The sequence below is a fragment of the Muntiacus reevesi genome, chromosome 20, assembly GCF_963930625.1.
Source record: "Muntiacus reevesi chromosome 20, mMunRee1.1, whole genome shotgun sequence".
Classification (NCBI taxonomy): domain Eukaryota; kingdom Metazoa; phylum Chordata; class Mammalia; order Artiodactyla; family Cervidae; genus Muntiacus; species Muntiacus reevesi.
The window spans coordinates 12,366,224-12,393,465 of NC_089268.1; the positions used below are offsets into that span (position 1 = coordinate 12,366,224).

Here is a 27,242-nt window from a genome sequence, read left to right on the forward strand (position 1 = left end):
ACTCTCACATCTGTATATGACTACTGGAAAAACCGTAGCTTTGACTAGACGGACCTTTGTTGGCAAAGTATAGTCTCTGCTTTTTAACATGCTGTCTAGGTTTATCATAGCTTTCCTTCCAAGGAGCAAACATCTTTTAATTTCATGGTTGCACTCACCCTCCGCAGTGATTTTGGAGCCCAAGAAAATAAAATCTGTCACTGCTTCAACATTCCCCCCTTCTATTTGCCCTGAAGTGATGGAACCGGATGCCATGATCTTAGTTTTTTGAATGTCAAACACAATGCTGGATGCTTTACAGTCATTATAAGTGAAACGAAAGAAGAGAATTCGGTAATGATCCTCTCTACACCTCTAAGATAAAATTATAATGAACAAACTATAGCTTCAATTTTTTAAAGTCGTTGCCCTTAATGAGGCAGTTTTGGTATACAGGTATCCAGCAACCACTGCAAGCTACTGGAATGAGATATTTTCTCTTATTTCTTCCATTGCAACTCTAATCCTAAACTAGTTCTTAAGACTCTTAAGTAACAAAAAAGTGCACTCAAAATTTAAGAAATCGTGCTATTATTAATTGGTTTTTAAAACAATACTTTGCATAATAACTTCTATTAACTTTTAAAAGTGTAGAGCATGGGAACCCACTACAGTATTCTTTTTTTGGGGGGGGGGGGCAGCTGCAGTATTCTTGCCTGCATAATCCCACGGTCAGAGGAGCCTGGCGGGCTGTATAGTCCATGGGGTCGCAGACTCGGACATGACCCAAGCGACTTGAAGCACACAGCATGCACTAAGTAGAGAGCAGGACAGAAAGGGCTGACGCTATTTCTGTCCTTTTATATGCTTTATAGGTCACTGGGTATACATAGATTTTTTGTGTTGAAGTATTTTAGTCATAACACAATTTTCCAATAATTTGCTTCAGGGTGATTAAAAATTTGTAATTCAGCTTTGTTTGCCATAGTATGTAGTTTCATTAAACTCAAGATTTGAGAAAAACGTGGAGCTTTTCACCCTCCTTTGGGTCAGAATGCATATCCAGTATAGGGATTTACAAGCAAAACGTTTTTAAGGAACTCCATTATTCTTATAAACTTCTCCTTCCAGATGTATGTAAAAATCCGGGCTCCACAATTTTCTAAAAGTATTGGCTGTCCTGGGTTCGACCCCCGGGTTTGGGAAGGTCCCCTGGGGAAGGGACCGGCTGCCCACTCTAGTATTCAGAACCGGAGAATCCCAGGGACTGTATAGGCCCAAGAAAGAGTCGGACACGACTGAGCGACTTTCACACTCACGCGTTGGCTGTCCCGGGGCTGCGCGCGCTTATTTCGCAATTCAGGTAACTACTAACTTATCCGTTTCAGACTTTAAATAATTGAAACAGGGCATCCGCAGCTCAAAAATTGACCTCTCGTGGCTGTGCAAGTGGGGGAGCGCCCTCCCTGGCGCCGTGGGGCGTGTCCGGAAGGAAAGAGGACACCCGGTGGCCTGCGGCCCAGGGGGCGGGCGGGAGCCCGGCCTTCCCGGCGTGCCCTGCGCGGCGAGGGGGACTCTTAACGTGAAGCGCTGGGTGACTCAGCCGCGTGGCCGCGCGGGCCGGGGCAGGGGGGTGCGGGGTGCGCGCCCTGCGGCACTGCCGGTCCCCGCGGCTGCTGCTGGCGGCGCCGTGAGCGCGCGCGCCTCCCGGGCGGATTCGGGCCCCGGGCTCCGGAGCGCGGCGGGAGCGTCAGGTAAGTGGTCCGACGCGAAGAGCCGGCGGGGCGAGTGCGGCGGCGGCGGGCCTGGCCCCGGGAGGTGCCTTTGTGTCGGGGGGTAAGGGAACCCGCTCCTCAGGACGGCGCTCGGGCGGCAGCCCTCCGGGTCGTACCCCCATCGAAAGGCCGCGGCGCTGCAGTCATCTCGAGGCAAACGGGTTCCAGGCGCCGGTTTCCGTGCTGAGGGTAAAACCTGGTAATCCGGGGAAGAAGGGGGGGGGGGGGGGGTCGCTTTGCGTGGACATACGTCTACACAGTCGGGGGACAGCTGAAGTATAACTTAACTTTCCTGCAGGCCTTGGTGTTTTTATCCCAAAGGAGAAATAATGAGAGCCCGGGAGTGTTTATTTATAAAACATTTGCCTACGTGGTTTTGTTTTGTTTTTTTTTTCTGTCAATTTATTGAATTCACTAAAAATTAGGTAGTTGGGTCGGACTTCTCGCTCTTTGCACCCCTTCTTCAAAGTCTTCCTTCTCTGCCACCCACAAATTACCAGCTTTCATCGGTGCTGAAGAGCTGGGGGAGACTGAACTGGTAATTTTCTTTTAAATAAAACCTTACTTTTTATGGCGTTGAGTGTCTTCAGTTTGATTAGTTCTGCACTTTTCAAAAAAAATCTCTTCTCTTTTGGAGTTTGTGATTCTTTCTGAAAATTCCGGGATTGATCCCGATTTATTTTTAAACGAAAAACCATTGAATAAACTAACAAGATAAACAGGCGGCAATGAACTGTTAAACCGGGTTATGAAAATGCATTTTTCAGGCCCTTTAATTGTCCCCCTGTTAGCTGTTAAACAACTAGCAGCAGCTGTTACCTGAGAAATTAAGAGTTTTTAATGGTCCCCAAACAGTGTTGTTATCGCAGCTGAATTTGATGAATCCAGTCAAAAGAGCTTCATCCTCAACTTATTCTCACCCTCCCTGCAAAGTCTGGGACAGTTGTTAAACATGAATTTGCGCCTTGAAAATGTAAATACCCATCTCCCTATTTTTTTGTATATATTAAAATTGTTTATATAATTTTAAAGATTACTTTCCACTTGCAGTTATTACAAAATATTGGCTAGATTTCCTGTGTTGTACTGTACATCCTTGAACCTGTCTTACACCTGGTAGTTTGTACTTCCCACTCCCCACCCCTTGGTTACCCCACTGCTACCCTGTGATCACTAGTTTTTTCTCTATATCTATGAGTTGGCTTCTTTTTTGTTACATGTTGGTTGTATTTTTTTTTACATTCCACATATCAGTGATACCATACAGTATTTATCTTTCTCTGTCAGACTTTTCACTTAGCATAAAGCCCTCCGAGTCCATCCATGTTGTTGCAAATGGCAAAATTTTGTTTTTCATTTTTAGTTGAGTATTAGTCCATGGCATATATTTACTACCTCTTTATCCATTCATCTGTTGATTGACATTTAGGCTCCTTCCATATCTTAGCAATTGTAAATTATGCTGCTGTGAACATTAGGGTACATGTATCTTTTCCAATTAGTGATTTTGTTGTTTTTTTCAGATGTATAGCCAGGAGTGGAATTGCTGGGTCACGTAGTAGATCTGATTTTCGTTTTTGAGAAACTTCCATACTGTTTTCCATAGTGGGTGTACCAATTTACATTCCGACCGGTAGTGTAAGAAGATTTTCTTTTCTCCACATCCTTGCCAACATTTGTTTGTGTTCTTTTTGATGATAGCCATTCTGAGAGGTGTGCAGTGGTAACTCATGTGGGTTTTTTTTGTACTACTCTCAGAAATTTGATTCTGGAAATCAGTGATGGGTCCTGAGTCTGCATGTTAAGCAAGCACCCGCTTTCTATGTCTGTTATTGATGATCCAGGGACCACACTTAGCGAAACAGCAAAATAGACTGGCCTGAGAATTTTTAGAACTGGCCAACTTCCTTATCGTTTTGTTGATTTTTATTCTCCTTTGCCACCTAACCAATGATAAGCCAAGAAGTTCTGAGTCTCTGGAAGGAAACTAAAGAGTGCTTTCTTGGACTCTGCCATCAGGGTGAGTGAGTGAAAGTCATTCAGTCGTGTCTGACTCTTTGCGACCCCATGGACTATATAGTCCATGGAATTCTCCAGGCCAGAATACTGGAGTGGGTAGCTCTTTCTTCTCAAGGGGATCTTTCCAACCCAGGGATCAAACCCAGGTCTCCCAAATTTCAGGCGGATTCTTTACCGTCTGAGCTACCAGGACATTGGGATAGGAAATAGATATTCTGATGCCTTAGAGATGCGTACTGTGTGCTAAGTTGCTTCAGTCATGTCCAACTCTGTGACCCGATGGGCCATAACCCGCCAGGCTCCTCTTGTTCATGGGATTCTCCAGGCAAGAATACTGGAATGGGTTGCCGTGCCTTCTAGGGGATCTTCCCAACCCAGGGATCGAACCTGCTTCTCTGATGTCTCCTGCATTGGCAGGTAGGTTCTTTACCACTAGCCCCACATTGGAAGCCTGCCTTGGAGATAGTCTGTGCCTGTTAATCTGTCCTTTTATCTTTTAGGGGCCTGCTTCCAATATCATCAGCTCATTAGAAATGCCATTAGGCTAAATCTCCCCCCTCCCAACTAATTTCAGTCTTCTTCCCTTTAGAAACAGGACAGCTAATGCTGTGTAATTCCCATGGCCTTGAACTCAGACTTCCTGTTATGTAGCAGTACCAGTAGCATTTATGAGGGCTTTCAGTTCATCTGAACATTAATTCAGTCATCAGATACCCCAGTAATGCCTGTTTTGTAGTAGGCCATTTTAGCAACACCATTACAAAGATGTCACAGAGTTGCATTGCTCCCTTGAGGCAAATATGAAGGCTGGGTAACCTCAGCTGCCAAAAGCTTTTTCTGTTTCTTAGCCCTTCAAATATTAATAGATGTATAGGGACGAGGTTAGAGTTAGGCTGTGTTGTTTTCTGACATTTTTTTTGTCTTTGGTTTCTTCTTAGTGTCTCGATTTTCTTACTAACCTATTTTCGTTGATTCACAAAATACTGTTGTCTTTCCTTCTATAACCCTGGGCTTCCTGATTATCACGTCTTCCTCTGCCCTTGAATCTGTACATGCCTAACCTTCCTTGTCTAACTGGAGTAAAAAGTGTAGGGAAATTGTTGGAATGCTGAATGATTTCTAGTGGGAAGACCTAGAGTCATGGAACTATGAGGCTTAGAGATATAAGGGAACCTATTAAAAATTTATATGGTGCAGTCCTCTTGCTTTTTTTCCCCCTGCCTCTTGCCTTTTAAGATGAGGAATCTAAGAGATGAGATGGCAGAGTGAGGACCCCTGGCTCCTAGCCCAGTGTTCTTCCCACTAAATCATCTCAAGACAAATGCTTCAAAAATGGAAAAGGTTTAGAGAAATTCAGTTATAAGTAGATGAAGAAAACTGAGACTTTCACATGAATACAAAAGCAGTATTTGGAAAAATGGAGTGGAAGAAGAGTATGTTCTAAACACATAAATCAGGAAGAGTGGGAATACTAAAATAAGGAATTCTGAACCTTGAAATAATGAGCAAAGAGTTATCTTGTAAGAAATGTTATGAAGTTGGTATTTTTTTAAATTCAGTAAAGGTTAAGATAAGTACATTGAATTTTTATTAAATGTTGGATGTTTGAGCAAAATCCAGAATTTTTTGAACTTGTCATGTAACTATACTGTTGTCCTTACTCAAATTATGAGGTATCTCTGTTGGAGACAGAAAGTAAGACTGATCTAACTGCTAATCTGATTCCGTATACCTCTTAGGAGAAAATGAGATTATTGGAATAGTATATGCATTTCTGGAATGGTAGGAATGAAAGAAGTACAGATGAAAGAACCCCGTGCTATTTTTTTTAGAGTCCCCAAAGTAGACGTTTTTGGATTGTTCTTGTATAGTCATGAAAGTAGAATTAGAAATAGTAAGGATTTGGAACTTTGCTGGCAGTCCAGTGGTTAAGACTCTTCACTTCCCCAGCAGGGAGTGAGGGTTTCATCGCTGGTGGGGAAACTTAAGATTCATCTCACACTGGGGTGTGGCCAAAAAAAGAAATAATACGGACTTACTAATTAGTAAACATTGTTGTGTACCAGATTGATTAGTAGACATTGTTATGTACCCGATTAATTAGTAGACATTGTTTTGTACCAGACACTTCACTCAACGTGTCTACATTTCTCATTTAATTACCTCCATTTTATAGCCAACGAATCTAAGACATAAAGAGCTTCAGTTCAGTTCAGTCGCTCAGTCATGTCCGTGAACTGCAGCACGCCAGGCCTCCCTGTCCATCACCAACTCCCAGAATTTATCCAGACTTATGTCCATCAAGTTGGTGATGCCATCCAGCCATCTCATCCTCTGTCATCCCCTTCTCCTCCTGCCCCCAATCCCTCCCAGCATTAGGGTCTTTTCCAATGAGTCAACTCTTTGCATGAGGTGGCCAAAGTATTGGAGTTTCAGCTTCAGCATCAGTCCATCTAATGAACACCCAGGACTGATCTCCTTTAGGATGGACTGGTTGGATCTTCTTGCAGTTCAAGGGACTCTCAAGGGTCTTCTCCAACACCGTAGTTCAAAGGTATCCTTTCTTCGGCACTCAGCTTTCTTTATAGTCCAACTCTCACATCCACATGACCACTGGAAAAACCATAGCCTTGAGTTTGCCCAAAGTCATAAACCTTGTAAGTGGCTGAGCCAGCATTCAAACTTTGACTCCATCAACTAATATTTATGCTCAATAGTGCCCTCCTTATTCTTCGCTGGGCAGTGGTTAAGAATGTGGGCTTTGGAGCCAGTTTTTCCTGAGTTTAAATCCTAGTTCTTTCATTTACTAGCTTGGATAGTCATCAGTTTCTTTCTCTGAAATAGAGGTTGTAATAGTAACTACCTCAGAGGGTTATTAGGATTGATTTAATTCAGGTAAAATGCTTTGTTCTGCACCTGATTATTGTGAGTTCTCAGGAGATGCTGACTGTTAATTGGTTTTTAAAAAATAAGATACTGTTGTATTTTCTTTAGATTTAGATTGTCCTTTTGAGTGTTGAAATGTTAAGGCTTTTATAGTGTAGGTATAAATTAAACTTTATCTCTCTTCTTACTGTAACATGGGGGAGGCAGGGCTTACTAAAATTTTGGAAAGCCCTGGGGTGTAGTAGAAAGATCTGTGACATGATCTGGTTAAGGTTACTATAGAAAGTTCAACTCTCTTAAAATAAAACAACCAATGATCTATACTTCTATAGGAAGGCCACAGTATATACCTTAAAACCATGTGTAAGACTCCTTCATTGTATTTGCCTTAAACTGCTTTTGGTGGGAAAGGATAACATTTTAATTTCTGCAGTTATATCTGTGTATTAATTTGCTGCTGCTTCTGCTAAGTCACTTCAGTCGTGTCTGACTCTGTGCGACCCCATAGACCAGGCTCCCCCATCCCTGGGATTCTCCAGGCAAGAACCCTGGAGTGGGTTGCCATTTCCTTCTCTAATGCGTGAAAGTGAAGTTGCTCAGTCGTGTCCGACTCTCAGCAACCCCATGGACCGCAGCCTACCAGGCTCCTCCATCCATGGGATTTTCCAGGCAAGAGTACTGGAGTGGGGTGCCATTGCCTTCTCCGGTATTAGTTTGCTGGGACTGTCATAACAAAGTACCACAAACTGTGTGGCTTAAACAGTAGAATTTCTGGAGGCTGGAAGCTCAAGTTCAAGGTGTTGGTGAGGTTGGTGTCTTCTTAGGACTTGCTCCTTCGCTTGTAGGTGGCTGCTTTCTCCCTGTGTCTTCACATGGTCTGTCTTCCCTCTGTGCCTCTCTTGTCCTCATCTCTGCTTAAAAGGACACCAGTTGTACTGGATTAGGGCCCACTTCGTCAGGGCTTCCCTGGTGGCTTAGAGGGTAAAGTGTCTGCCTGCAATGCAGGAGACCTGGGTTCAATCCCTGAGTCGGGAAGATCCCCTGGAGAAGGAAATGGCAACCCCCTCCAGTACTCTTGCCTGGAAAACCCCATGGACGGAGGAGCCTGGGAGGCTGCAGTCCATGGGGTTGCAAAGAGTCGGACACGACTGAGAGACTTCACTTCAATGACTTTGTTTAATCTTGAAAAGTGTTAGTCGCTCAGTCATGTCCACTCTTTTAAAGAGCCACCACCTCTTTAAAGGTCACATTCTGAGGATTTAGGGTAACAGACTTCAACATACAGATTTTTAGGGAAACACGATTTAATTTGGCTCCTAACAGTCTGTTTAGGGAATTAAATGCTAGGTAATTTAAATGCCAGGTAATCTGGCCCTGGTGGCTCAGTCAGTAAAGACTCTGCCTGCAGTGCAGGAGACCTGGGTTTGATCCCTGGGTAGGTGAGAGCCCCTGGAGAAGGAAATGGCAACCCACTCCAGTATTCTTGCCTGGAGAATTCCATGGAGAATTCCAGAGGAACCTGGTGGGCTACAGTCCATGGGCTCACAGAGAGTTGGACACGACTGAGCAGCTAACACAATCTGAACGTTCTGTTGTCCTTATCGTTGAGCGTCCTCTGCCTTGGGACTTGAACATCATCCTTTATCCTGTGCCTACTCACCTGTTCCTTCCTTCCACCTTCCTACCTTCCACCTGTTCCTTAGAACTTGCTCTTGAGTACCCTAAGAACCGTATCACGCCTCCACATTAAGTTCTTGTGTTGAATTTAAAGCTGTCAAGATTATTCTGTCATCCTATTGCTTAATCTGCTTGAGAAACTGTTTCATGTATTTAACCTAAATTCCTAATTTGTCTGGTATTCCTAATATTTCTTCTTGAATCTAGATGGGAAAAAATGTCAAGATCTCTTAAGTAGTGATATGTCACTTCTTAAACTTTAAAAATTTAAAGTATTCTAAGATTTTTTTAAAAAATTCCACCATTTTCTTGAAGAGTTCCCTGTTTTTAGAGGTATGTTTTCTTTTTTTTTTTCTCATTTTAAAAGTAGTTAACACATTCATTTTAGAGACTTTGGCATATTCAATAAAACAGTTTTTGAAAAATCTCATATAATAAGCCTGTAGTTAAGGAAGAATATTAATATTTTTAATCTTTTTCTATGACTAGATTGTTTCAACTTGCCTTTTTAAAATCTAGTTTGTCAATACTATTTCATGCTATTTTAGTTATAAAACATTTTTTAGTCTTTTCATGTGATGAATTAATTTTTAGAATGTTAAGCCAACCTTTGTAATAATGTATTATCCTTTTTTATGTATCTGGGTTTGATTTTTTTTTGGGGGGGGGGGGTGTCTGATTTTTTAAAAAAATAATTTGTATAGGATTTTTGTGCTTATGAGGAAAAGTGGTCCATCATGCTTTTTGGTAATGGCCTAGTGACGTTTTGAGCCAGTGTTACATGCTGGCCTCAGAAAATGAATTGGGATGTATGCCCTCTTTTTCTGTTCTCTGGAAGAGTTTATATTGATAAGATTGATATAATTTCTTCCTTTAAAGATGTGGAAGGAAAAAAAAAAGATGTGGAAGAATTTGCTAGTTAAGCCACTTGGTCCTGGAATTTTTCTCTAAAGGATTGTTTTAATTGTGTATTATGGTTCTATGTATTATTTATATACCATCAAAATAATCCATGTCATCTATTTGTATATAAATACAGGCACACATATATGAAGCTATCTGTTGAAGGGTGTTAGTATATGCCATGTGGAGGTTGGACTAGGACATCGGAAAGGGCAGGCTTGGGACTCTGGGCAGGAGTTGAAGCAGCATTCTGGTCAAATTTTTTCTTCCTCAGAGAACCTCAGTTCTGCTCTTAAAGCCTTGGAATTGGTTGGGTCAGGCTCACCCACATTATCTAGGATAATCTTCCTTATTTAACCTAAAATGATTAAATACAGTAATAGCTAGATTAGCGTTTGACTGAATAACTAGGACTGTAGCCTGTGCGTTGCCATATAAAACTGACCATCACAGCTCCTGCACAGTCTTGGCTCTCTTGCTAGTTGTCTGATGCCTTCAAACGGATGTGGGTTTTTTGTGTTTTTTTTTTTTTTTCCTTTTTTGGTTTCACCCATCCCATTCTGATGGATGCATTATTCTAGGCGATAGGACTTACCAGTGCATGGAAGTCAAGGTGGGAGCAGGGAGGAAGGCAGACTTCAGCTTGGCACAAAGGGAAAAAAAATTTTTACCCCCAAGCATTAGTGGCCAACAATAGGGTGAGCTAATAATAAGCAAGAGATTCTTTATTTTGGAATATTTTTAGCTAGACTGGACTGAACTAGTAGTGTTTTTGTAGTCCTAGATGGAAGGTGATTTGGACCCCAGGTTTTTTTGAGATTTATGATTATGGGGGTAAAACTAGCCCATCATCAGGTGACCAGCATTTAAAAACAAAACACCTAACTATCATTTTTTGTCACCATTATTTTATAAAAGAAAAGACATTTAATATAAAAAATGAAGTAAAACTTAGTTTAGGTACCAAGAAAGCATTAAACTAACATCTGCCACAATTCTTTAGTTCACATTTTAATATTTTTTAAGTCAGGCCATGTCTTAAAATCATGTGTGTATTAATATGATAGTACTTTCTTGAATCACTGTTATTAGATTGATGTCTTAGTCAATGTCAGTTGTCTTAGGATTAGGATAATAATTGTGTTTGTATGTTTGTGTGCATGTGTTACATTATCTCCATTGCCCTCATTTTTGGTATGTCAGTGAAAACTTTCAACACTGATTAATACTGGTCCTTGAATCATCTTCTGATACAGTGACTGTGGATTGTCTCCAGAATTTTCAGCATTTGTTCTATTGCTGCAGTACTGCTTCACAGATCTGTCCTCTAAGACCTTCAGATCTTGCTGTACAAGAACTCAGCCTTTCTTATCAAATGGCCTACTATATTGAATAATACATTTAAAAATTTAAAAATTGTACTCCCTTGTACTGTTTTAAGACATTACTGCTAATAGTATAGCTCTTGGAAATTTCCTGGAAGTTTGCATTAAGTAATCTTAACTTCAGTGTCTCTTCCTGTTATATACCTTGGATTGTTCCTAGCTTAAAGTTGTCATGAGAATGAGCATAACTAGTTGAATCCATCAAAAGATAGAAGCACCCTGTGTGGAAATTACAGAATTTGATCTACTCTGTTTTTAGATAATAAAGTTGAGAGTTATAGCAGAATTAAGTAAGGTCTTAAACTGAACTCAGGAACTCAAGACTGTAAAATCAACCGCTGTCTGGAGTTAATTGATTTAGAGGTTGTTTCGAAGCAACTATTTAAACAGAAAAGGTGCTAGGAGTGTTCATTACTGGCACAGAAAGGTGATATGTCTTGGCTCCATATCTTTGACTTGAGATCATATCTCCAAACTTGGGAAACTTAACATAGAATTCATGAAGTAAGTCAGAAGTAAATCTCCGATAGGCAGAGATAACACAGTTTAAGGGTACCATGGTTTGACTCTGAAGCCAGAAGCCTGTGTTTGAAGCCTAGCTGTACTATTTATTAGCTGTGTGACTGTGAGAACTTCTAACTTCTTTATTTCTCAGTTTCCTCATCTGTAAATGAGGATAATAATAGCAGCTACTTCATAAAGGTTTTTTGTTAGTATTAATTTCAATGACATTTTTAAAGTACTTAGAATAACATGTAGCAGATGATATATGTTAAAATCAACAAAAGTTAGACTTAAGATGGACTGTGGTAATTTGGCATATTGAATCTCAACTGATTAATTAGTGATTCTAATGTAAAATGTGTTCTTGAGTAATTGGGTTTAGATTTGGTTATTTAAGGATGTAAGAAAACTTTGCATCTTGAAAGGGGTTGCGGTATTTAAAAACTTCTTCAGATAAATTAATGAATCTAAGTTTAAGGATTTATGAAGGTTTTTTGAGTACTTTAAGATTGGCTTGGTAGGCAGTTGAAGTACTAAAACAAAAAAGAGCATGTTAAAAGGTTCTACCTATTAACTAAAGTTAATTAACTAAAGTTCTACCTATTAACATCTAAGAGTTGAGTATTAAAATTAAAAGAATGAGGAAGATTTCTAGTCACTCGTGTGGGGTGAATTTGAGATATAAAGAAAAATAGCAAAGTACAGAACTGGATATGGTATTCTATCTTTTGTATGAGAAACAGAAGAATTAAGAATTTATATGTATGTACACACATTATCTATAAAGAGAAACACAAAGGATAAACAAATTAATAAAAGTAGTTATGTGTAGGGAATAGATAGGAAAATAATGAAGGGGAAGGGAGAGACATCTCTGAGCATTCCTTTTTTGTAACACTAACTTGAACCTTGTAAATGTTTTACATAATCAAAAATTAAAATAATGAAAAATAAGCTATAACTGAATGATTAAAAAACAAAAATGAACCTAGATTACAGGACATACAGAATAAAATAATATAACTAAAAATATACATAGTATGCTGACTCTACATCCCTAGTGAAATGTAATTCAAGGACAAAAAAAATTAGCCCCCAAAAGACACTTAAACTTAGTGGGTTTAAATGTTAGTAACATTAATATTATAGTTTTAAAACTGAATTATGAACCAAGATTTTCATTGTGAGAGAAAAGATATAGTACTAAGATAAAATAAGTAAAGAAAAACCATAATGTCAAATCTGAGGTGAAAATATCAGTTTGTGTTTTAAAAAATCTTCAGGTTTGCTTCTAAACCATTTCAGTAGACTGACACCCCAATAGATAAGACACCTGGTGATCAGATCTTGATTTATAAATGCTTTTGTCCACTAAAAAGAAGCAAGGCTTCTGGAGAATTGGCTGATTGTAAGTCAGAGTCAGAGATGGTGAAAGATGAGCTTAGAAAACTTATATAGGAAGTAGCCTCAAAAAACCAGTAGAATTATGTTTAAATGACAGATGAAGGCTTGAAGGGAATCCCACTAGCCATACCTGGGATAATTTGAACCCATAACTGGAGAAGTTAAAAAAAAAAGAAAGATGGTAATAGATCATTTTAATACATTAGATTAAAATAAATCTTTGAGTTCATAATTATACTTAAAAAGGAAGATAAAGGGAGAGTGAAGTAGTAGTTCTATTTAACAGAAGAATGCTAGACAGTAAATGTAGGAAGAATGATAAAATTAGAAAGTCATCATTTTGTAGTCCCAAATATTAAAATTGGTTCGGGCAAGAATCATCAATAGATGCTGAAACCACTGGGTGAAAAGTTATTGGGAGATAGGATATCAGATCTCTCTTTACAATAGAAAGGCCTGTTGTCACCGCTTTAACCACATAATCAGACATTCCCTGTAGTGGGGTAGCCTGGCATTAGGTGCCTCTGATGTGATGACAGTTTGAAGGACACAACTGTATTCTTGTTTAAAGAAAATTTAACTTGTACCTCATCACATGGAAACAACGAGATGGATGTTAGAACTAACCTAGACTTTTTAATTTAAAATAATTTTTATTTTTATTGAAGTATAGTTGATTTATAATATTAGTGCACAGCAAAGTGATTCAGTTATGTATTTTTTCAGATTATTTTCCATTTGATTATTATCAGCTATTGAATGTAGTTATGTGTTAGATAGTGAATCCTTGTTGCTTATCTATTTTATGTATAGTAGTTTGTATTTGTTAATCCTGTCCTCCTAATTTGTCACTTTCCACTTCGATAACCAAAGTTTGTTTTCCACGTCTGGCAGTCTATTTCTGTTTTGTATATAGGTTCATTTGTATTATTTTTCAGATTCCACATGTAAGTGGTATCATCATTGTCTTTCTCTGACTTAGTATGAAATTCTCTAGGTCTGTCCTCTGTGTTGCTGCAGATGGTAATATTTCACTCTTTTTTATGACTGAGTAGTATTCTGTGTGTGTGTGTGTGTGTATCTATATATCGTATTTTCTTAAACCAGTCATCTGTTGATGGGCCCTTGGTTCTCGTGTCTTTGCTATTGTACAGAGTGCTGCTGTGAACATTGGGGTGTGTGTGTGTTTTTGAATTAGTGTTTTTGTCTTTTCTGGATATATGCTCAGGAGTGGGATTGCTAGATCATATGATAACTCTGTTTTTAGTTGAAGGAGCCTCCATACTGTTTTTCGTAGTTGGCTGCGCTAATTTATATTCCCACCAACAGTGTAGGAGGGTTCCCTTCTCTTGACTTTTAAAAAAAAAGTCAATTTCATGTAAAACAACAGTCCCCCAAATTGTGGGGGTAGGGACAGCAGGGTGCAGAATATGAAAGATTAACGATAACCCTATATGCAAAAAAGAAAAAGAGACACAGAAGTACAGAACAGACTTTTGAACTCTGTGGGAGAAGGTGAGGGTGGGATGTTTCGAAAGAACAGCATGTATATTATCTATGATGAAGCAGATCACCAGCCCAGGTGGGATGCATGAGACAGGTGCTCGAGCCTGGTGCACTGGGAAGACCCAGAGGAGTCGGGTGGAGAGGGAGGTGGGAGGGGGGATCGGGATGGGGAATACGTGTAACTATATGGCTGATTCATGTCAATGTATGACAAAACCCACTGAAATGTTGTGAAGTAATTAGCCTCCAACTAATAAAAAATAAATTAATTAATTAATTAAAAAAAAAAAGAACAGCCAAATATAAGGAATGAGCCTTGATTGAATTATGGATCCCAAAAAAGATTATGCAGGGAAATAGTAGGCCAATTGAGTAAACTTGATTATTGATTATATATTAGTATTATACAAACATTCATTTTCTTAAATGTGAGAGCGATACTGCTGTGTGTTAAGAGAATGTTCTCATTCTCAGAACGTGCTTGCTAGAGTAACTCGGGTTAAGTGTTGTAATGTTAAATTTTAAGTGATTCAGAAAAACTTGTGTGGTAGAGGAGCAGATGATCATTGGTAAATCTGAAGGATATATAAGATTTTACTGGTTGTAATGATTTTTTCAATTTGCTGTAGATTTGAAAAGTTTCAAAATAAAAAGTTGAGGAGAAAATCTTTGCTTCAGAGCCCAGCTCAGATTTTATCTCATATGAAGACTTCCTTTTCCCAACCACACTGTCTAGAGGTGATTTGCTTTCCCAACTTTTGTGTTAATTTTATAATCCCTAAACCTGAGTGCCACATAAGAGCTGCCTAAGAAGTTGACTTTTTAATTTTTAATTACAAATTCCAGACGCACTGTAAGACTAGGCCCGAGAATCTGGAACCACTGGTTTGAACCCCCTGTTCTGTATTTATTACCTAGAGTTGCTTGTCTTTTTCACATAGCCCCACCTACTCTGGGGGAGCCTAGGGCCGACCCTTGAGAACGTGGCTCAGTCATCTGTGTTGCTCAGTGCTGGCGCACAGTGCGGTGTGCCTTCCACACAGTAGGTTTTGGTAAATATATGCTGACTATAACACACATGTTGGGACTAATCTGCTGATAATCTGAAGAGACTACCAGAAACTTCTCCATGGTTTTGAGAGACTTAAAAAAAGAAGAAACCTAGCTGATAAAAGCACTTAGTCAGTACAAAAGGTCCATTAGAAAGATGTATAGTTTTTAATTCTAAAACTACAGGTTTGGTTTATAGAAATGACATGATTGTTACCAGCTAATGTTTGGAATTGAGTTAACAGTGATATCATAGTTGAGTTTTATTACCTCTGCAAATATAAGGACTCTAGTTCTTGATCTCTATAAATATACAGATACCCAGAGATACATATGATGACAGTAGGTTTAGTGAACATAAATCTCCTATAGAAACATTACAAAAATAGAAAAAAAGAGTTTTTTCCCTTGTGATAAGAACTCTTAGGATTTACTCCCTTAAGGACCTTCATAGGTAAGGTAAAGAAAGCAGTGTTAATTATCTGTATCATGTTGTACATCTCCAGTACTTATTTATCTTATAACTCTAAATGTGTACCTTTTTTTTTTTTTTAATGCTAAGATGATTTTTTTAATTGGATAATTGAGAGGTTTTGGTATTGAAATTGAGATAATGAATGAAGGTTGAGGTTAGGGTTAATGCACGAAAGAAGAAACAGTTAGAGATTTAAAAAATAAGGTCTTTGAAGATTTTTATAGGCTTGAAGCTGGTTTTGAGTATATAAAAAGTAATAATGGCTAACATTTTTGTTTTTAGTGTTTATACAAGCCATAGATTGCTTTAGCTGAAGTATCCATAATCCCTAAAACAGGTCTTCCAAGTAGATATTGATGTAGAGATGAGAAAATTGATTCTCAGAAACGTCTGTCGTGTCCCTAGATTCACACAGCTAGTACGTGGTGGAATCAAGAGCCAAACCAGGCGGTGTGGGTTCCAGAGCGCTTGCTGGTAAATACGGGAAGCAGGGTAGCTTGTGACTAAATGTAGCTTCCCTTAGTTTGAGACTTAGTGAGGAAGTGGTGTGGGAAACAGGAGGACATGTCATAGCATTAGTTCTTTGAGAAGGAGAAAAACCGAGAAAGGAGTTAGGGGAAGGGAATTGATCTTTACCAGGGACTAATTATACAGTTGCTTAGACCCACAGGAAGAGTATATACAAAAGGCAGGTAATACACAAATGGGACCTCATTAAACTTAAAAGCTTTTGCACAACAAAGGAAACTGTAAGCAAGGTGAAAAGACAGCCCTCAGATTGGGAGAAAATAATAGCAAACGAAGCAACAAACAAAGGATTAATCTCAAAAATATACAAGCAGCTCCTGCAGCTCAATTCCAGAAAAATAAATGACCCAATCAAAAAATGGACCAAAGAACGAAACAGACATTTCTCCAAAGGAGACATACAGATGGCTAACAAACACATGAAAAGATGCTCAACATCACTCATTATCAGAGAAATGCAAATCAAAACCACAACGAGGTACCATTACACGCTAGTCAGGATGGCTGCTATCCAAAAGTCTACAAGCAATAAATGCTGGAGAGGGTGTGGAGAAAAGGGAACCCTCTTACACTGTTGGTAGGAATGCAAACTAGTACAGCCGCTATGGAGAACAGTGTGGAGATTCCTTAAAAAACTGGAAATAGAACTGCCATATGATCCAGCAATCCCACTCCTGGGCATACACACCAAGGAAACCAGATCTGAAAGAGACAAGTGCACCCCAATGTTCATCGCAGCACTGTTTATAATAGCCAGGACATGGAAGCAACCTAGATGCCCATCAGCAGACGAATGGATAAGGAAGCTGTGGTACATATACACCATGGAATATTACTCAGCCATTAAAAAGAATTCATTTGAATTAGTTCTAATGAGATGGATGAAACTGGAGCCCATTACACAGAGTGAAGTAAGCCAGAAAAATAAAGACCAGTACAGTATACTAATGCATATATATGGAATTTTAAAAGATAGTAATGATAACCCAATATGCAAAACAAAGAGACACAGATGTACAGAACAGACTTTGGGACTCTGTGGGAGAAGGCGAGGGTGGGATGTTCAGAGAGAACAGCATCAAAACATGTATATTATCAAGGGTGAAACAGATCACCAGCCCAGGTTGGATGCATGAGACAGGTGCTCAGGGCTGGTGCACTGGGAAGACCCAGAGGGATGGGATGCGGAGGGAGGCGGGAGAGGGGATCGGGATGGGGAACACATGTAACTCCATGGCTGATTCATGTCAATGTATGGCAAAAACCACTACACTGTTGTAAAGTAATTAGCCTCCAACTAATAAAAATAAATGAAAAAAAAGTCTGATGATACCCAAGAAAAAAAAAGGCAGGTGTATGAACCTTGACCAGTATTCAAGAAAAGCAAAATCTTGCACAGAAAAGTATTCTATTATAGCTGCAATATTAACCTAACCCATCTTTAAAGTATATAATGTATTTATGTATATTAAAATAGCTGAAATAAACATTTTCACTTTGAATTAAAAACTTGATTAAACACTCTTAAAAATAAATAGCAAAAATGCTCTAGTATTAATACTTCTAATTATCCACACATTTAAAAAATATTTCATTGGAATGAACTATGGCAGTAATATTTTTAGGTAAAGCAAATTTTTACGTCCATATAGTAAGACAGCAAACAAGGCTACATTATGAGTAATAAACTGGTATGCGTGCAACTGCCATCTCCATTAAATTTAATGCTTTATGAAACTTCATAATTCTAAACTAGCAGTCACTGCAGGAAAAAAATGAGTGGTTAAGATATAATTTTAAAGATTAAAGAAAAAATTTCCCTGTTGACAACTTTAAACCATTCTAGAAATTCTAGATAAATGACATAGAGAAATGATATCAAGATTGTTAAATTAGACATTGTATTGACAAATAAGATTAATCAGTGAAACAGAGTTTAAAAACCAGACCAAGCATAAATTATGTTAGTATTTGATTAAAGTGCCATCTCAAATCAGTGTGGGAAAAAACAGACTCTTCAGAATGTATTAAGGCAGTTATTTTGGTTAGCCATTTGGATTTTGTTAGATCTGTACTAACTGGGCTTCCCTGCTGGCTCAGCGGTAAAGAATCTGCCTGCCAATGGTACGAGACAACAGTTCAGTCCCTGGGTGGAGGAGATCCCCTGGAGAAGGAAATGGCAACCCAATCCAGTATTCTTGCCTGGGAAATCCCATGGACAGAGGAGCCTGGTGGGCTGTAGTCCATGGGGTCACAAAGAGTTGGACAGGATTTAGCAACTAAACAATAACAAATTCCTGAGGGGAAAGTGGAAAGACACAAAAGGTCAGGTTCAAAAGGCAAGTTAGGCAACTGAGGCAAAAAATAATTCAGAGAATTCTGAAAGTAGTAGTAGTTTAATCTCTGTCATGTCCAACTCTTGCAACTCCATGGGCTATAGACTGCCAGGCTCCTCCCATGTCCATGGGATTTCCCAGGCAAGAATACTAGAATGGGTTGCCATTTTCTTCCCTAGGGGATCTTCCCAACCTGGGGATCAAACCCACATCTCCTGCATTACAGGGGGATTCTTTTCTGCTGAGCCCCTAGGGAAGCCCCCAAAGCAGTACCATGTGTCATTTTGCTGAATCAGAAAGAGAAATGTAGCTGAAATCAGTAGGACTATACAGTAGAACATAAAAAGTATATTCAAAAGTGGAGGATGGGTGTGATGTGCTTAAAGAGCCCAAAAAATGGTAACTAAGCAGTTGTATAAGGGAGATTCATATAACAAATGTGTCTCTTGCTTTTGTATAGCACTTCATGCTTTTTTTCCCCCATACATCTTAATTGAGAAAAGATTATCTAGCTTTGTAGTGGCTGATATCATTCCATTTTTATGGATGAAAACACTGACGCTTAAAGAACATTTTCTTGGTGGTGAGGCTTAATTATCAATAGTAACAACACCAAAGCCAGAGACCGCTTTGCCTCAATCAAGTGGGTGGTCTTGTCATCACACCTTGTCATTTATACTTCCAGGGAGATGAGAGCAAGCCATGGAAACATCCAGTGATTCTCATCAAGCCTGACAAACTTGACATGAATAAATCACTATTACCCAGTGTTTACCCAGCATGGGATTTTTTTCCCCTGCCTACTGAAATCTTTTAAGGCTCTTCAAGGTGAAAATTTCCAAGTGTTGATGAAATTGAATCCTTTTTGCTTTGTGACAACCTAGAGGGGTGGGATGGGGTGGGAGGTGGGAGGGAAGTCCAAGAGGGAGGGGATATGTGTATACCTCTGGCTGGTTTATGTTGATGTATGGCAGAAGCCAGCCCAATATTGTAAAGCAGTGATCTTTAAAATTTTAAAGAGAATGAATGACTTTTAAATGACCATGCTAAAATGAGCTATCATATTTCACTCTAACTAGCAAAGATGAGGAAGATTGATATACTGTTAGCCAGAGTTCTGGAGATTGGATGTTCCATGCTGCCAGAAGGAGTATAAATTGCTGTTTATAAAGGACAGTCTGACAGTATACATCAAAACTTATTTACCTTTTTCCATAGCAATTTTATTTCTAGGAGTTTATTCTAAGGATATAATGGAATATGTGCCCAAAGATATATGTGCATGTATTTTACCACAGCTTTGATTTTTAAAGTATTTATATCTTTCTAATTGACTTTTTTTATTGAGCATAGATTGCTTTTATAAGCAGTGAAACACTGATGCTATTTTATTTATGGAAAAATATAATCTTTCTATCACAGGATTCTTGCATTATGACTATAACTCCTATTTGATAAGAACTACAGCCAACAATGACCCTGGAAACTACTGATTTTCTCTTTAATTTCTGACAAGCTATAGAAGGAAAAACTTCTAGAATCATTACTGGATGAAAGGCAGGATGATTTGGGGGAAGCGGTATGATTAGATGAAAAGAATATGGGAATCAAAAGACCTAGATTTGGAATCTTTCCCTGCTTCTTAGCTGCAGTTGTGATTTAGGCAAAGCTGCTAACTTTTCTAAAGCCTGTTGTTTTTTTTTCCAGCAGTGAAGTGAAGATAATTACTGTCTTTCTCCGAGGGTTGTTTCCGTTTCAAAGAAGATTAGATTTCTGAAAGTTTCTTTGCAGATTCTGTGGCTTGGGAATAACGATAGTCAACTTTATTGAGTATTATGTGCCATGCATTGTACTAAGCACTATAAGAAATTGCCTCATTTCATGCCTTGTATCAGCCCTGTGTGGTTAATGGTTATCATCCTCTCCTACAAGTGAGGAAATTGAGACATAGACCTAGAAGCCTGCCCAGGGCAACAGCTGTAAGAAGTGGAGCCATGATAGAGAATCATATTTGGGGAGCAGTGTAGCAAGAGGTCTCTAAGAAGTGTTCATCTCAGCAGTCTGCTAGACTTCTTTGATGAAGACAGCAAGTATGAGGGAAGGGAGAACCCAGTGGAAATAACTTAGCAACAAAGGTCTCTTTTCTTTGTTAAATTATTATGGGTTTGGGAACATACTGTAGGGAAACTGTAGGATTTAGAAATCATACGGATAGATTTTATATGGGCTTATTAATACTGGAGTGGTATCAATATTTTTAGAAATAATCTAGAAAAAGAAAAACCAGAAGACAGAATTTCTTCTGAGATTTGAACATTAAGAATACACATGCAGAGGAAGTGAACAGAAAATCTTCAGTGGAGTTGGGTTAAACATATATCCACCCAGAGTCCATCTTGAAGATGGCAGGCTCTTAGCCATCAGTAACATCCTAGAAGGAGATCATGTGGACATTTTAGATCATTCTCTATCACTTCTGTTGTCTCTCCTCTCACCTTCACCCCTTTTAACCTATTCCCAGAGATCCTGGGTGTCATCACCAAAGAACATATGTGAAGCAAGACTGGAAAACCTATTCCCCTTTAATAAAACACACTAGCAGAGTTCTCCTTACTGTGAAGTAAGAAAAAAGCATAATGGAACTAGAACAAAGTCAATGATAAGCAGCTAACATAGTTAAGCAAATGTAGTGGTTTTCACATAAGAGCAGACTGAAAGGACTAGGATTTGTCAGTCTGGAATGAAGGTTTGGTAAAGATGTAATTACTTTCTGAATTTAAGTGTGGAGTATAGATGAAGGGTAGATTGGTTCGTTTACCAAATTCTGTGGCATCTTGCCTCATCTTTACCATCCAGCTTTTACACAGAGAGGAGGCATGGTCCTGAAGTATAAAAGGATCCTATTTTGTAAAAGATCATTAGCAGTCTGTATCATTAGCAACCCTTGTATCATTAGCAGTCTGAAAGCATTATGCTTTTGAGATATATCCATGTGAAATTTGGCCCCATAGGCATTCTAACTACATATTCAAAATCTGAATAGTTCAGTTGCAAGATCTGAACTCACATACACAAATCACATTTCCATAATCTTGTTTTCATCATAAATAATTGATTAGAGGGAATTGCAAGTAAAAAGAAGAAAGTACATACTTACTATGGATTAATACTTGAGATGACTATGTTCTAGGGAGAAACCAACATGTCATTTTTTTATGTGCAAAGACTATATGGAGAAAATTCCACCATCAAAGATTGTACGCAAATTTTCCAAGGTGGGGAGATTATAATAAAGGTTTTGCTGTTCCGGGTCAGCTAGAGCAACACTTAACAAAATAGGGGCCTTTACAGGAGACCTATGGAATAGATAAATAATATATATATTTGTGTAGCTCTTTAGAGTGTTTAAAAAATGCTTTCACATACTGTGTGGAAGTGATGCTTGAGCTGGCTTGCTGGATGTTTGTTTTGTTTCATAGGTATACAGTCAGAGTTCCATTATTTATATATCTCTAATTCCTAGTTCTTTTCTGAAGCAGTCTCCTCAGTTTCTGTTAGGTGTACCAGGGATGTGTCATGATCCTTCGGTTCTTGTCGTTGTACAGTGCTATGACTTTTAGATCTCTGTTGGCCACAAATAGTTTTGTAGCAATGGAGAACTATACTGTTCAAGTGCTTTGCTTATTTCTTTCTTTCTTTTCTTTTTTCCTTAGATCTGTTCTGAGGACCAAGATGCATTTGGGGGATGGTTACAGAAATGAGCCATGGTAGGCAATAAAAATATTCATTCAAAGTTGAATGAAACATCTATCCTGGAAGGGGAGCAGACCCTTACCATAATGTTGAAACTCATTGCCCCATTATTTGTTGAAGAATTCAGTGTCTGTCAGTTTGCTTCTTAGGTTTCATAGATCAACAGTTTCCTTCTATCATTCTAGGATTATAGAAGAATTAGTTTATAAGGGACTTTGAGAAATGATGGTGGTTTCTTAAAGTACGTACCCTTTAGCATTAATCCTGAGATTTCTTGGGGGAAAAATGTTTCTAGGCCAGATTCTTTTGGGGAAGCTGCAAATTAGGTCCTCTCTTGGAATTCCATGGTACACTCTGATCCTATTTATTGAAACATTGTAATGGTTAGAAACAACTTAATTCAGAGATAGGAGAGCAGAATCATAGAATATTACACAACAGTTAAAAAGAGTGAACTGGATAGATGTGTCTTGTAACATGGATGGATTTTTAAGAGGGAAAATTTTCATGTTTTATTTATAATAAAAGTTAACTATAGATGCTTACTCCTTGGAAGGAAAGTTATAACCAACCTAGACTGCATATTTAAAAGCAGAGACATTACTTTGCCAACAAAGGTCTGTCTAGTCAAGGCTAGGGTTTTTCCAGTGATCATGTATGGATGTGAGAGTTGGACTATAAAGAAAGCTGAGCGCAGAAGAATTGATGCTTTTGAACTGTGGTGTTGGAGAAGACTCTTTTTTGTTTTTTTTTTGTTTTTTTTTTTTTTTGGAGAAGACTCTTGAGAGTCCCTTGGACTGCAAGGAGACCCAACCAGTCCATCCTAAAGGAGATCAGTCCTGGGTGTTCATTGGAGGAACTGATGTTAAACCTGAAACTCCAGTACTTTGGCCACCTCATGCGAAGAGCTGACTCATTTGAAAAGACCCTGATGCTGGGAAAGATTGAGAGCAGGAGGAGAAGGGGACAACAGAGGATGAGATGGTTAGATGGCATCACTGACTCAATGAACACGGTTTGGGTGGATTCCGGCAGTTGGTGACGGACAGGGAGGCCTGGTGTGCTGCGGTTCATGGTGTCACAAAGAGTTGGACGCAACTGAACTGAACTGAAATACAAATAAAATGCTTGTTGAGTGCTTAGCAGGTTACTTTCTTTTTCCTCACTGGAGATATATCTGCCTCTGATAATTTTCAAGCATATCTTTTTGTTTATTAATTCATTGTTGTAAGTTAAACTGAATTTTGAGCCCCTGGTATTTACAGACTGGGAAGAAAAGATTTTCATTATAGTCTATTATAATGAAACTTTCTCACACATTGTAAGGAATCAGTGAAGTAACTTAAATAATGGTCTAGTCTGTGCAAATTCTCAAGAAATAAGGTTATTCAAAGTTGTTCTGTTCCAAGAGATATTTTGGAGAGCAACAGAAAGAAGTTTGAACTTGGTTCTGGAGCAGCTAATGAAGAGTTAAGGAGCGCAAGTGGACAGAGTGGAACATGGTTCAGAACCAGCTAAGCTGACAGAGGCAGACCGCCTTTTGGTCCTTCCGGCGTTAACGAATGCTTTTTCCACTTTCATGGGTCTTCTTTATCCTATTCTCTAGACTTGATTTTCATTTTGACATCTTCTGTGTCAAACTTGAAGGCATTGGTGATTCTATTTGACTTTACCAGTTGCTAGGGATCAATTTTAAGGGGCCTCATTTTTTGTGTAAATACATAAATACATTTTTCTTTAAGAAAGGGTAATCTGGAAAAAGCTGTAGCCATATGTCAGGTTTTCCAACAGAACGTTCACTTTATCTCCTCAGTGTGCCTTATGTTGTAAGAGCTTTTGTCTGAGAATTTTAAGATTTCATCAACTGTGAAAGTGTCTCTTTAAAATTATTTACTTTCAGGCATCTGTATTGGCTCCTTTTTTAAAAAGGGCTCATTATTATATTGATAATTCATGCAAGTTAAAACAGGACTAAGTGATCAATCAACTTTTTGCTCAAAAATGTACTAATATAGATTATGAAGTTATTCAAAATTGAATGTACATTTTAAGTGTTTATTGGCACCTCTACATGCTTGCATGTCAGGAAATTCAGAGTATTATTAAAACATGTTACTGATCTTAGTGACAAAACTTCTTCCTAAAACATAACTTCTTCCTCCTGTATTGTTTTCATGCAATCCATATGCATAAAAGTTGCTAGTAATATGTTTCTTCTACTAGAATACCTGGTGGAACCTAGTATAGTATAAACTGTGAAAGTGCTAAGTAGGGTGAATTTCAGGAATGTTTTCAGCAGTTGGGCAGCCCCAGAGAATGGAAAGGCTGCAGGGCAGGGTGATTACCTTGAAGAGAGGTGTGAGGCAGCCATTCTGCCTAAGCAGCGAATGCGTGGCACACGGCATTCCCTCAGGAGTTGGTGTTCACGATGGTTGTGCACTGCTCGGGAGAGTTAGTCTTATAACCAGTGACATCTTGGTGTAATTTTGAGATAGGGGTCAAGCATAAGGTACAGAAAGTGAAAGAGAGAACTTATAAAGGAGAACTTGAGCGCCATACGTAAATTTATTATTTCAAAAAACTTATTTTTAGTACCCATGACTTCCGATTTCAACTGTCATACTACCATTGTAGTTGTGATTCTCATATCCTAGTGCTTAACTGTTGCGGGAATGTATGTCTCAATTTTTGAGACATATGGACTAGTTTTCTTTAATTGGCAGATTGAACTCTGTCCCTTATGTGAATCTGTGGTATAAACACCACCAAGTTATTTTGCCACCAGTTAAAATGCAGAGAATTATTCCCTAGCAACAAGTTTATCAGTATTCTTAGTGATTTGGTAAAGATAACTTAAGTCAGCCCAGTTCCTCTCAGTATAATGTTTAAGATGTATTTCTTCTCAAAACAAGAATAAGAACTGTCTGAGAGTTCTCTAGTCCTAAATCATGCATATGCCTGTCTTCCAGGATTTCTCTTTGATCAAGCAGACAGTTCGGGATACACAGTCCAAGAATGAATGTTCACCGCGGCACTGAGAGCGACAGGTTATTGCGGCAGGAGGCCAGCTGCCTGATGGATGAAGCTTCAGCTGCAGCTCAAGAAAAAGAAGCAAATAGTCCAGCTTCCTCTGGTCTTCAAAATCTCACTTATCCTCTAGGTCCCAGGAATGATGGTATGATGATTAGCTTCTGATTTCGTCTAGAGGGCTTTCTGACACCTGAGCACCTGTTCTCCCAGAAGGCATAAATGTTCTTACTCTAAATAATATATCCAGTTAATTGGCTTAGCTTACATATCACAATTATATAAAGCTATTACCAAAAAATCTCCACTTAAAAAAAAATTTATTTATTTGGCTGTGCCATGTGGCACATTTAGTTCCCTAATGAGGGATGGAACCTGTGTCCCCTGGATTGGAAGCACGGAGTCATAACCCCCGGACAGCCAGAGAAGTCCTTTTTTAAATTGGAATATAGTTACTTTAAAATCTCCATTTACTTAATCAGTTTAGTACATCTAACTTGGTGATAATAGTATAAGAAAAATAGTTTCGGGTTTGGAGATTCACATTCTAGCTGTAACCATGAATGAGCGCCTTACTCTTTCTGAGCCCTGCTTTTTTAATCTAGACAACAAGGATGTTAGTATTCTCCTCACCTCGCAAGACTAGAAGACTAGTGAGTTAATGGATGTCAAGGCTCTTGATAAGTTGTTAGGTTCTTTTTAACTTTTAATAAAAACAGTAGCAACAATAATAATAGCAGTTACCGTTTATTGAGCACTCACTGTAGTAAAAGTTTATTTTTTTTAGATCAAGGGTGGCAAACTGACCAACTCTGAACCACTGCCTATTTTTATAAATAAAATTTGAGACACAGCCATCGTGCCCATTTGTTTACATGCTACCTGTGGCTACTTTCCTGCGTTGTGGCAGAGGCTGACCCACAAAGCCAAACATAATTACTTTTTAGCTCTTCACAGAAAGTTTGTTGATCCCTGCTTAGATTAATCTTTTTACAGATGGGGAAGCTGAAGCTTCAAAGGTTATTAGTAACTTGCTCAGGTTCACACTGCTAAGAGGTGGGGGACTGGGAGTTAAACCTGTGTCTTTCTGGCCAGCCTTTGCTGACAGAAAAGCAGAGTGTACCTGCCACCCTAGAGTGCCCGTTACAGACAATTTATGCAGCGAATCTCCTCCTGCTCACCCAGTTAAGTAGGACGGAACCTGAGGCATCTTTCAGGAATCAGTCCAATTTAATTGCCTCTTTGCCGGGGGAAAATCAGTGTTCTGCAGAACTGAGTTAAATTAGGTACCTAGTTTCATTTTTAAAAACAGCACTTACAGTGTTGAAAGCCTGTCTTGGTGATTAAAGTTTTTCTTGCTACAAGCTTGCCCAAGGATTGCGTAGAAACTTAGCTCTTGGTATCCAAACAGAGGGCCACATTGAAAATTTACCAGAGGCTATAGGATGTGAACCCTAAACAGGCTTTTGGTCTAAATTTTGGTTTCCTTTTCTCTAGAAGTAAATGGGGAAAAATCAAGTATACTCTAGCTAACAGTTTATTTGGTTATCTTCAGTGCCTGAAATAAAACTAATTTCTCAGAGGTCATGGGCAGTAACCCTGTTCATGAATTATTGTAAACAAATTTACAAGACGTGAAGTGGGAATGAGACATTAAATTCTACCTATAACATAACATTTCTTTCTAAAAAAGTTGAAGAAAATTTAGGAAAATGTTAACTAGCCAAATCCAAGTGATGTATACATACTGTATTAACTCTAGGTTTTGATATATTTGAAATTTTTCATTAAAAAAACACATTATTTTTCATTAACATAAAATATACTAGGAGAGCTCCCTATTTAAAAGAATTTTCTGGGACTTCCCCAGCCATCCAGTGGTTAAAACGCCACACCCCCACTGCAGGGACTGTGGGTTCAATACCTGGTCAGGAAACGAAGATCTCAAATGCTGCATGGTGTCGCCAAAAAAATTTTTTAAAGAATCTTCTGGTAATCCTTTTGAAAATATTTTCTGAAAAAAAAAAATATTTTC

At 38.7% G+C, this 27,242-nt stretch overlaps 1 protein-coding gene across 2 annotated transcripts in view; it reads left to right on the forward strand.

The window, feature by feature from the left end:
- The first annotated feature begins 1,579 nt into the window (after positions 1-1,579).
- The window catches only part of KCTD20 (potassium channel tetramerization domain containing 20), a 37,977-nt gene continuing 12,314 nt past the window's right edge, over positions 1,580-27,242 (forward strand). The window contains exons 1-3 of one of the 2 annotated variants that reach the window (XM_065912488.1): positions 1,580-1,733; positions 22,141-22,194; positions 25,150-25,355. In XM_065912488.1, coding sequence (XP_065768560.1) covers positions 25,196-25,355 — 160 coding nt within the window. In that variant the 5' untranslated portion in view covers positions 1,580-1,733; positions 22,141-22,194; positions 25,150-25,195. The remainder of the gene's footprint in view (positions 1,734-22,140; positions 22,195-25,149; positions 25,356-27,242) is intronic. The other variant, XM_065912489.1, reaches the window with a different exon arrangement.